The sequence below is a fragment of the Sceloporus occidentalis genome, unplaced genomic scaffold (genome assembly GCF_023333645.1).
Source record: "Sceloporus occidentalis isolate IW3139 unplaced genomic scaffold, rSceOcc1.0.p SCAF_5, whole genome shotgun sequence".
Classification (NCBI taxonomy): domain Eukaryota; kingdom Metazoa; phylum Chordata; class Lepidosauria; order Squamata; family Phrynosomatidae; genus Sceloporus; species Sceloporus occidentalis.
In genome coordinates this window covers 71,496,530-71,509,325 of record NW_028316985.1, presented here as the reverse complement: position 1 = coordinate 71,509,325, position 12,796 = coordinate 71,496,530, and the positions used below count along the sequence as shown (strand labels likewise).

Below are 12,796 nucleotides of genomic sequence, written 5' to 3'. Positions count from 1 at the left end.
AGGAACAGGAGATGGTCAAAGGGTATTTCTATTTGTAATAGCTTAGACGTCAGGGCATGGATTCTTCTTTATGATTTCATTTAATAAAGATAATTCTCTCTTTATACTGGCAGATAAATAAATTCAACATCCCTTCTGTTGTCTTTAGCTCGGGAAATGTAGTTTATTAATGTCCTTGATTAATGTCCTCTAAATGGCATTACTTATGTGGGAGGGTTATCCCCTTCTGAGAGTTGAGGGGAACATAGGAGGAAGTTTACAAAACAAAAGCAACCACTAGAGAAGAGAGGTTATTATGTGATTTATTTGTTGTCTGAATTTAACTTATTGTGGTATGGTCAAAATGCCACAATAGAGGTACTGTCCAGCAAGCTTGGGCAACCCAGGGCTATTTTTTTGTTTTGTTTTAATCAAAGTGAGAACCAGTTCAGGAGTGGAATATTGTATCCTAAATGGTATATTATAAATAGAATTGAGCAAAAGCACATGAGAGCTTGTTCCCTCTGACCAATTGCCTCTGTCCCTCTCCTCTCTATCAACAGCCCTATGGGACTTGGTTGTTGCTCAAGAGGCAAGAGTACAGCTTCTTCCACCCATTTTAAAAAGGACATATATGCATGTAATGTCATTAACACACTACAAGCCATGAAGTTGTACACTAGCAGTCTAAGAACATAATTATTGTGCTTTCATTTTGCAGGAAGCAGGTTGCAGTTTCATACCTTTGTAAATCATTTTAAATTGAAAACAAAATGTACACTGTTCATGTTCCTGAAACATAATTCCTGCTGTAGTAGCGCTCCACAATAGAAATTGTAACTGGTGATCTCTTGAAGCACCTCCTCTTTAATCTCCAGTTCCCTGGGCTTTTCTCGAACACAGCATGACCTGTCTTGGTTGATTTAAATATCTGCCTCTGCCTTTAAGTTCTTGCTGATACAAGTGGGAGCTTAAATTTTAAATTGCATCTTTAGTTACAGGGAAAAGAACTCCAGCCCTCACAATGATTTTAGGGACCTGGTGTAGAATTAAGAGAGATGAAAATATACTAACTAAAGTTGTAATCCAAAGGTGAAAGCTGACCCTGTCATTGGACCCACTTCCCATCATCCCTTCCTACTGACTATGCAAACTGCGGTTGATAAGAGTTGCTGTAATCCTGTACCCAATTAGCTAGTAATAATCCTTATTGGTTGTAGTGGTATTTACTTCTGATAAGGGTAGGAACTACACAGCCCAACAGATGTTGATGGACTGTAACTCCCAGCGTTCTCCACCGTTGGTTATGTTGACTGGAGCTGAGAAGAACTGCAGTTCAAAAGCATTTGGGGGGCACATGCTTCCTTCCTCAGCTGAAAAATCAATGTGTTTATTTAGACAGGGATATCGATTTGGGGAACAGCTTAGAATTAAAGCACCAGTGAACAGCTGAAACGGCAGGTGTGATCCATGACACTGGATCACACATAAATTTCTACATTTGCTGTTCCTGTAAAAGTTTTACTTCAGTAATTCAGCACAGTATCAGATGAAGAAAATAAATCAAAAGTGACTATACATGTTGTTGTCTCTTATGCTATACCTCCTTTAATACTTATGGAGATTTTGTTCGATAACAAGTGGCTCTTTTCACTAGGGACCACAGCAGAGGAAGGATTATTAGTTTAAGGCTATTGCTATGTGTTTATAGGGGTATGTCAGACCAAGTGTCATCGGGCTTTGCTCCCCCGTTAAATCCAGGCTTTGTGTCAATAGCACTGATTTCTTTGTTACTTAATCCTAGTAAGAACAGCACATTTTAAGTCTTAGGCTACTCCGCTCCCAAGAAAGCCAGTACTTAATACTTTATGTAAATTGAACTTTGTATAGGTAGGGGAAAGTATACAATGGTCTTTCTGGTAATTGTGTTGATATAGTATTTAAGCTTGGTAAATTTGTTGCCATTGTTCTCTTTTAAATCATTAGTTTAAACTAAAGGAAGTATCAGAGTGGGCCTTTAAAAGTAACCAGTGGCTACAAGTAATCAAAGTGTACCAAAGAAACACAGGGGAGTGTTATATTTTAGCTGTTCACAGTTGTTTGATTAGCAGAGTTCCTAGTCTCAAGTTTAGTAGCAACTCAAAAGATGAGGCATAGAGGAGGTTAATGGGAAAGGCAATTATTTTATATTTTATTTGGGATTCAGGCTAAAGTCCATATTGACCTTGAAGGAAAAGCAGTGTTGATTTTGTAGTTCCTCTGTACATCCTAACAAAATGGGAAATGTGCATCATGTCAATTCTTCAGCCATAGACTTTAAGCTACTGGTTGAAGCCATTTCATGCTCCCCATGAGTATTTCCAAAGGGAAAAGACAAGGGCAAGATGGAAGTGTGCACAAAGCAACTTCAAACAGTGGTATCCCACACTTCATTCTATTCCACTTTCCTACTGTGAAATGCCAGAAAGGGAAGTTTCAGACCTGGTCCATATTTTTAAGAGTCATGGACATTCTTTTTAGGTGCAGCTGATGTCCAGTCTTGAATGGCTTCTCATGTAAGAAAGATATTGCTTGAAGATCATGATTGGACCACCTGACAGCTAACCGTAATACAGTATATACCTTAATGGGCCCTGAGACGTAGCTCAGGCAAGTGACTGTCCAGAATTCTACAGCTTCCTCTCTGAGAAATGGAGAAACTTTAAGGTTCTTCTCTCATTCCCCCCTCCCCAACAGATTCGTTGTTAAGCAGTTCCACTTGTGTCCTGTCTGCTTTTAATATGCATTGAGTGGTCACATCATTTTACTGCTTTGCATTCTAAATATCTGTTTAGAGAGTATTGGCATACAGATGGGCACACTCTTCTTTGCACAGTGTGCAAAAATGAATGGAGGGAAGAAATGTGAATTACTTAAAGTGATTTACTTTTTTCCTTAGGTAATTTATTCTTTGAAGTGACAGAGTGGCAAAAGGTCAAAGCTTTTTAGATATGTAAAGAAAAGGAGATCTAGTTTTTATGTCTTCCTTTATAGATAGAAATTCAAAGAATACATACTGAGTAAACCTTAGTACAACACTAGCTTTTTGATTAGCATTAATCAAGAACCAGTTCAAAAATAAACTTCATTGTATTTGTTTAATAATTAAAGCAAAGCTCTGTATTGTAAACTGAATCAGTTTACTTCACAAAAAGAAGCATTCAGAGTTTTTTGTGGGGTTTTGGGCCTTCTAGAAGAGTTTATTCCTGACGTTTCACCAGCAGCTGTGGCTGGCATCTTCAGAGAATGCTGGCATGGAAGAGAGTGGGGTATATATACTGTTGGTTGAGAGGAAGTGATTTGCATGTTAATCTGTGTATTGTTCTGTTGTTGAATGGCAAGGCCTCAGGGTGTCTGTTTAATTAATGTTCCATTGTCTGCTGGGAAACCCCCTCACCCTGGGTGGTTTTCATTTGCATTTGCAGGGTCTTGGTTTTGGTATTTTTCAAGACTCTTAGCCGAACTTTGTTTACTTTAAGGGTTTCTTCTTTCCTGTTGAAGTTGTCCAGGTATTTATGGATTTCAATGGCTTCACTTTGCATTCTGACCTGATAGGTGTTGGCATGGTCCAAAATTTTAGTGTTTTCAAACAGCATTTTATGCCCAGGATGGTTTATAACATCATCTGCTACTGGTGATTTTTCTGGCTGACCCAGCCTGTAATGTCTCTAGTGTTCATGTTTGAACACTGCATTTGGTTGTCCCTATATAGACTTCTCCGCAGCTGCACAGTATGAGGTAAACTCCTGTGGCCATGAGAGCGTCTCTCCTGTCCTTCGCTGAGTGCAGCATTTGTTGGATTTTCTTGGTTAGTTTGTAGACTGTTTCTTTTTTCCTCACCAATTTCCCTATTATGTCTGTGACTCTTTTGATGTATGGTAAAAATACTTTCCCTTTGGGTGGCTGTTCGTTTTCACTGCTATGGGTTTTTCTGGAAGCCTCTCTGATGTCTGAGCTGGAGTAACCATTAGTGAGGTTCACAGATCTTTTTTGCCCGGTCTACTGTGTGCTTCTTTTTTGTCCTGGGTGATGGTTGGAGTTCTTGTGTAGGTATCTGTCCACGTGTATAGGTTTTCTGTATACTGTGTGGCCCAACTGTTGGTTCAGTTTACAAAGCATTCAGATTTCCCCACAAAATACAGTATGCTTATATTAACTTTGTTTAACACCCTTTCAAGGTTCTGTCTCACTTATGTTGCATAATATATGACAAGACAGATTTGCAAAGCCTTAAGATGATGAAAGCTCTTGGAAGCTCACAGTGATTTCTTCATGACATATGTATGAACTGTGAACCTCGAAATCTCCAATTCATTTCTTGCTTCAACCACAGACTAACATGAAACTCTAAAGTTCAATCTACCTTAACAACTTTTTGAAGAGAAAAGTAACATAATGACCATAACATATATGTGTTCAAAGTGCTATGTAGATAGTTGTGTTAATCATCATGATAAATAGCACATTAATTTTCAGGATAAATAAATGGGAAAGAATAAAATAAAAACCAAGTCAGTTCATAAGGAAATCAATTCATTTCACTGGTATAGTGCTATTGTCATTTTAGCACATTGGTAACACAGAATTATTTGTTTTCATGCTTGACAGATATTTGTATGCACTTGGACAGAAGGTTTGGAAAAGGTGGAAAAAGCGCTACTTTGTTCTTGTACAGGTTAGTAATATTTCTTATCTATTTGATATAGAGACCAATATTTCAAGGAGCAATAATAACTAGACTTAGAGTATGTGAAACCTACATTTTCAAGCAGAGGGGAAATCCCAGGGATTTCTAAGGGGGCATGCCCAGAGCTCTTAGCACATGGCACAGGAGAACTTGGCAACAAAGACATCATGAGGAGTACCAACAAGGTAATCTCTGAGCTTTCAGATCTTGGTACTGGGCAGGAGGACTTCTCAGAATCATCTTACCCATCTCTTGAATTTATGCATAGGTTTGCATTATGCTCAGGGTTGAGTGCAATAAGCTTCGCCTTTGCCTCTTTATGGACTGAAGACCTGTGCTAGGGTTGCAAACATGTAGTGGACATTTACATTCATGCTTGGTTAACATGGTGCAGCTGTGTGGAAATATTACTTCTTAGTTTCAAACCCAGGTCTGAATTCAATTGCTACTTTCAAATAAAGTATATTGATTGTGGAAAAAATAGGATTTAATATAACTGTTTACTCACTATTTAGAACTGATGCAGTAAGCTGTTCTAGCTGCTAGTAAGAGCTGTATTTTTGTTCCTGTCACCTGATATGATCTATGTATGCCACTTGCTGCACTGTTAACACTATTAGATAAAGAATGTCAAATAAGCATGCCGTGGTGGATATGAGCATTATGATATTATTGATCTTTTATATATAAATTCAGTGATTCTGTTTTAGCTTCAGTTGTTAGCTCTAGTTCACTTATAGGGCAGGAGTAATTTGATGCATGTAGAAAATTAGGTCCACAATATGTAAGGAAGCTGTTCATTCACCTATAGCAGTTTTGGCCATTGATAGCTTGAAGATATCTCCTGCCCATGGATATTCACATGATTCACTTAGTCCTACTAACTCTCCTATAATTTCTGACAGATGCAGATCAATAGAATTATACCTGCAGTCTTGACTAATTATGCATGTGTAATTGAGCTATAGCTGTATAAATAGAGGTGTGCAAAATGCAGCCCATGGACCTCAATCAAGTCCCCAGGTCCTTCAAGGATCAGAAGATACCCCCCAAATTCCACAGGAGGCATTTTCACCAAATTATTGGCCCACTCAGGCCAATTTAGGTCCAGGAGAATTCACTTTTGAAACAAGAAGTGAATAAGAAATGATTTCCACAAACTTCCTGTTGTTAAAAAAAGCGTTTCCTAGGCCTAAAATGGCCTACGTGGGCTAAAAACATGAAGAAAATGCCCTCAGAGGGTATTTGGGGGGCAAAAATACCTGATTTTAAAGGGGGAATGACAGTCTTCCAAAGTCTCATGGGAAAGCTAATGCAGCCTTCCACAGTTGTCCACCTCTGGTGTAAAAGATTCATCAGTGGACATTCTAAGGTTGTTTTCATGTCATGCTTGTATGGTCTTCAGAGAATCAATTGTATCTCTCTACTTAGTATTAAGATTAAAACTTTTATTCTGTACCATCCTTGTTTTGTATCAAATTATGATGGTTTTCTTTAGAGTGTCAGCTAGCTAGCTATGCCTTCCAGAAAGCTCTAGCAGAGACATTCTCTTCCTAAACTACAAAGCCCAGCACTTCCTAGGATGTATCCATGGCTGTTAAAGTGGAATCGTACTGTAATTGGATGGTGTGAAAGGACTCCATATGAAATATATGTCTCTCCAACACCATACTAAAGCTGTAGGCACACATGCATTCCTAACACCAGCTTCCTCTATCTATATTCATACAGCAGATTGAGGAAGTAGAATGGACCAGGTGTAAAATAACACTAAGAAGCAATACAAACAGAAGGGCATTTTGCTGTTCCTTCCTTTCGTAAACTCTTACACTATTGATGCTACAGGAGGTGTGCTAAATGAAAACGTCTTTATTTTACTTTAATACAGCAGTATGTCTTAGTGGGGTGATGAATTATTCTTTGCATAGTGAAAACATTAAACCATGACGGAAACTAAGAAAAGCAGTTTTTTTGAGGTAGCACTGAATTGTTGATTTTGTTGATACACCTGTCATATCCGAACATCAAAATCTGGTGCTTGCTGTCAGATGAGGATGAGATGTGCATGTTTTAAAATGCTGGCTTTTTAAGTTGCTACATCGAAGTCATTTGCTGGTTGCGTTTTTTTGATTGCTCATGAATCAATGAGATAAATCCACATAGACTATTGTCAAATTATAGGAAATACATTTTCCCTTTGATATTTGTATTATATATCCCCATGTGAAGTCAGAAGCTACCCTCCCAACCTATTACAGAAGCTAACTGTCCATCATACTTTAAACTTGCTACTTATTTCCCCCTTTGAGATTAGATACTTTTGCTACTTTTCCCCCTCTGAGATTGGATACTTTTGGGGAAAACTATCAATTATGTTGAACAGGTCAAATATAAAGTAGATAGGACTAATGTTTTTCTCAAGTATTTGAAACATGAATTTATTATAACAGTTTTCTGAGGAGGAAATGCAAAAAATACATATGCTATTAACTGGTTAAATGTGTGCAGATGAATGGATGAGTATTACTTCTGACTAACTATGGATGAGTCCCTCCGGGTACAGAAACACTTTCCTCTGATGAAATATACCTAAAATTATGTCAGCTTATGCTACCAATTTTTCAAAGGTGGTATAAGATCCCTTTGTGTACTTCTTCCTGAGTAAGCCCATTGTGGGATATAAATCTTTGAAATAAGTAAAATAAAAATAAGCTTTCAGGGGATTCCAGCATATACCTTGAAAAGAGACTACTCTCTTCACCAGTGACATGTGTTTCAGACCATCTCACTCTTTCCTGCTTCCACTCCATTCATTATTAGGCTATTGAGAGAACTGCACTGGATTTATTTGTCAGATGTGTTGAGAGTATGCAAAGGACTTGCAGGGACTGGACCACCGTGCATCTAATTTTAAAAGAAGGAAGTTGAGCTAATCTTTGTGAAATTTATTCTGCTTACTGTGGTTAAGAAAACCTCTTTTATTCCACCCATTCCCATATCTCTAATTTTTCCCTTCTAACCAGGGCTGGGGAATACACTGTCCTTAATATTTTGTTAGGCTGCAACTCTCATCAGTACTAGTCAGCATTCAGTAGTGAGGGCTGATGAGTTGTAATCCATAATCTTAAAGAACATAAGCTCCCCATCTCTGCCCTAGGCACATGTCAAAAAGGGGGTTAACATATATGATGGGAATGTTCCTTAATAATTATTATTATGATTTTTTTTAAAAATCACCAAATGAAAAATATCAGATCTGCAGACGTTGTCTGATGCTTATCTTGCTATATTATACACATGATTTTACCAGCTCCCTGTCAGAACAATAGGAAACTCTATTAGGCATTTTTCAAAGATGTAGCTTTGTTTATCAGGAAGGAAGAAGGAATTTTGTAGTAACTCTGGTAGCACTTTTGTTTATATGTTCAGCATTTCAAACTGATTTTTTTCTCACCACAAGGAGAGATTATAAGTTACCTGCTGTTGTTACTGATTACAGTATCCAAAAGGTAACTTGTTGATATAATTGTTAGATGGTTCACTACTTTTCCATAACTTTCTGTTGGATGGCATTAGAATTGATAAGCATAAACCCTGAAAAAATACTGTCAAAATACTTCACAATTCCATAAATGCAACATCTGAAAGTAACTACAAAATGTTACTTATTACACTAGTAAAGTAACTGTTCCTATACATTGCATTAATATTGAAATGTGGCTTTGCTACATTCTCATTAACCTCTACCACTACTGCCTCAATCATAACTGGTTGAAACTACATTATTTGTAGCTTGTTACTATACAAATAACACCATTTGCCTGTACCATTTAGTACAATACATACAATATGTGTACACAGCATGTACAATATGTGTACATGGTATACCAATTCTGAATCTATAGGCATACATTATTATTCACATCTGTATTATTTATCTTCACATTCACATGTATTGGCATGCACATGGGTCCCTGGAAAGGTTTCTGGATAAAAGCAAAGTTTCTGTCTTAAACGACTTTGCTTAGCCTGAAAAAGCATGTAACAGATGGAAATATTAATTATCCTATAAATCTTTTCTTCTCAAATTCATTTGTCAATATAGAAGTAATTGGTGAAAAACCTGGAGCAGTTTTGGGGAGACCTTCTTCCACACTTTCAACACTTCTCTTGCAGTTGCTAGAAGACATGTGTTTGAGGCATTTTTTCTAGGCTTGCACCACAAATGCTCTCATATTGTCTCTTATATAATATCTCTCCTACCTCTATTACACTGAGTTATACTTGTGAAATATTAACAATACCTTAATGTGTAAATAGTCCCAAGTAGTATTTGGTACACCTTTTACCATTCATTTCATATTAATTCCAGTTGAAAACCTAACATAAAGAACAAAATCTTCCATTGGCTTACCACTGAAACTACTAAAAGCCATCCTGCAACACACTTCTCTAGATTTGTCAAGGATAGAGCAGATCATCTACATATTGACAGTTTTTTAAATCTTGATTTCCATATTATATACCTGAAATGTGTGTGTCATTTTGGATCATAATTGTCAAAGGTTCCAAAAAGAGTGCAGATAAGAGGGGTGAATGGTGGACATCCATATGACATCTCCCTCTGAATATTAATAAATGTTGAGGAATAATTGTTTACATACTTGAATTGATGTTGGCTTCTTATATAAAAGATTGATTCATGTTACAAATTATCCTTCCAAGTTCATTTTCTGCAGAATTGCTCCCACTCTACTCTATTGAATGCCTTTTCTGAATCAAAAAGGAAAGAATAATTTTGTATAGGAAAACCATGTGATAGTGTTACCATACATTAGAGTAAACTTGAAGCATACAACAACAAATTATTTTTTCAGGAAAACTGTAAAATAAGGCCAAGATTTCTTGTTAATTTTGAACTACTTTATATTTTATAGATGGAATTAATGTTTCAACTTTTTTCCCCTTTTAACAGTTCCACCAATAATTTAGAAAGTTTATTTCCGTTGTCCAACCAGTGTTATTTGAAACTGTTAGAATATCATCCCCATATTTCTGCTTGTAGGTCTTCTTAATTTGTTATAAACGTTTCTAGTTGTTCTAAAGTTTCAGCTGGTTGGGATGTTGTTGTTATGTTGTTCTTTTTTCCTGAATTTTAAAAATTATATATCTTCTATTAAATTCCTTTGTTTTTGTATTACCATACCTTGCACAATAGCTTTAAAAGTTTCCCGTATAGGTGTCCATGTAACCTCACTGGTTATGTTCTCAAAACAACAACAACAACAAAAATCCACAACCCTAAATGGTGCTACATAACTGTTTTTTATTTCTTCTTTAATGAGTATATTCAGTCTCCAAGGTTTATTATAATTATTTTATATCCTTAAAAGCCAAATATAATATGTGCATGATCTACTTCTCCTATCATCTCTATTTCAGTTTAGCTTATTTAATTTATTAAACTTGCAGAAATGAAAAACAGTTATATTCTTGAGCATCATCTCTGAACCTGTGAAGAAACAGTAATCTTTTGAAGACTGATTATACAGTCTCTATGGATTTATAAAATTATTCTGTTGCAATGACCTTACATGGACTCATACCAAAGCTTTTTGTTCTTTTGTAAAGTGAGAACACAATTAAGTATATATCTGCATTTTCATGGCATTAACTGTCAAGCAAGCTTCCTTCTCTTCTGTGGTATATTTAAGCCTTTCACAATGAGTAAGATTATATTTATTGCATTCATCGTATTATTAAAAATAGACAAATCAAAAGCACTTCAAGAAATATTTTGAGGAAAGTACATGTTAAAATATATATTTCATTTTATTGGGGGAAATCTAGAAAAACTGAGGATAATCCTGCATTTAAACAAAATGATTTACTTCTCTTAGATTTTTCACACTACTTGATTATTGTCAATATAATATTTAATTTAAAGGAAATATTCTAGGTATATCTAATGCCAGTATTGCTTAATGTTGCAGTTAATGGACAGAATTGTTATCATCTTGTTAGTGTTTCAGGATGCGTATCATTAAATTCCATTTTTAAATGGCTCATTTTCTTAAAATAAAATGTCATTCTTTTAATGGAGACTGTCATTGTATCACTTGGGGAGGTGTTAGGATTGCCATGTGCCCTATTCGGCTTCTTTTATCTGGATTCTAGGCGTGCTTCCCAGTTTGGACCATCATCTGCTCCAGAATTCAAGTTTTCATTTTATTTTTTAAAGTTATTTTTCTAGGCCTTGTAGAAACACAACATGGAAGGACACTGCAGTCAAATTGTTCTGTAATAAACAAATGCACTTGGAATTTAAGGCATTGGGGACACAAAAGCGAGTAGCGTGAGCTGCAGAGGGCAAATAGGACAGGAGGGATGCACTCAAAGAGTGCAGGGTGAGGTTAGAGAGGGAATAGGAGAGACAGGAGAATGATACATACAAGTGGCAGAGTGCATGAAGCATGTGGAGGTGCACTGTGAGGGCAAGAGATGAGGCAAGGGAGGGAGTAAGAAAGAGAGATGAGTATTCAGTGCCAAGGGTGCACTTAGTGGAATACTAGAAATAAGGCAGGGCATGCTGTGAGGGCACAAGATAACATGAGGAAGGGAATAAGAGAGATGAGAAAGCAAGTGGTGTGAGCACCAGAGTGCAAGAAGTTACAAAGATCTCATCTTGAGGCCATGAAATAAAGTAAAGGAGGATGAGTGACAAGAAAGTGTGTGATGCTAATGGCAGAGCACAAGAAGTAAGCGGAATTCACTGCAAGAGCACAAGGTGAGACAAGCAAGGGAGGAGGAGAAGTGGAAGAGCAAGTGGTGCAAGTGGCTGAATGCAAAAGGGAAGGGGGCCACAAAGGTGCAATGTGAGATAACAGACTGGGAAGGAGTGATGGGAGAGTGAGCATTGTAAGCACTGGAGTGCAAGAAGCAAGGAGGCATATTGCAACAGCAGAAGGTGAGGTGAGGGAGGGAATAGGGGAAATAGGAAAGCAAGCAGTGCAAGAAACAAAGTGTAAGAACCAAGTGAGGGGCACAATGTGAGGAGAGGTGAGGGATGGTGTAGGAAAGATGGGAGTGAGCAGTGAGAGTGGTGCACAGGAGGCAGAAGGGGAGGCATGGGAAAGAAGATCAAGCAGTGCAAGCAAAAGACTGCAAAAACAAAGGAAGGGTGTATTGATAGATAAGTGGATGTGGTGAAAGAATGAATAAAAGGGAAGGTAGAGTGAGGCAAGGGAGGAAAGGAAGGGTGAGAAATACTGTGTCAAGAGATTTAGGCATGATGAGTGGGAAGATGCAAGAGAGACATAAGGGAGGAGGGATTGGAGATGCAACAGCAAAGTGCAAAGAATGAGAGAGGGGGAAATGGCAGACTTCAGGGAGGGGCAAGTTAGTACACAGTGGCAAAGGCAAGTCAGCAGGACCAGAGGTAGTCTTGAGAGAAGAGAACAGTGTAATCAATTGATCCCATGTTCTGCTCTCTCAACTGGCCAACTCATGATGCTATTCTGAGGAAAGAAAGAGTTAGTTAAAGCAAGAAAAGAAGGCCGACATGAATATGAATATTCAGATTTTTGGAAAGTGGATGCAAGCAATAATAATGGAAAAAATAAAGCCCTTTTTGATGGACTAACTCCAGATTTATTTGTCTTGAGCATGTATGGGCATTTGAACTGTCTACTAACACATACACTTTAAATGTACAGAATAGAGGAATATCATTTACCTGTATAAAATAAAATATCAGGGAAGCAATGCAGCAGCTACTGAACAATAAGGATACTGTTAAGGAAGAAATAACATCTGTCACATTGGCATTTGCTTTTAAAAAAATTTACCTTACTCTAAGGAATGCTTTTTAAATTTTTCCAGGTCATAGCTATTTAAATCATTTGTAACAAAAGCAAAACGATCTATTATTTATTGTTATCTAGCTAAAAGTACCTACCTTTATACACCAACAAGTTTTATTTGGCATGAGCTTCAAATATGCAGATACTGGGGTGGGAGGGTATAATACATGAGGTAAGAAATGTAAAAGGTACATACACTTACTGTACTTAGCAAACAATACTTGGATCG

General features: G+C 37.1%; 1 protein-coding gene across 13 annotated transcripts in view; it reads left to right on the top strand.

Moving 5' to 3' along the window:
• The window catches only part of CADPS2 (calcium dependent secretion activator 2), a 396,201-nt gene that overhangs the window by 230,752 nt on the left and 152,653 nt on the right, over nucleotides 1–12,796 (top strand). For all 13 annotated transcript variants that reach the window (XM_089524382.1, XM_089524381.1, XM_089524383.1 and 10 more), the window contains exon 9: nucleotides 4,627–4,693. In XM_089524382.1, the coding sequence (XP_089380508.1) occupies nucleotides 4,627–4,693 (67 nt within the window). The remainder of the gene's footprint in view (nucleotides 1–4,626; nucleotides 4,694–12,796) is intronic.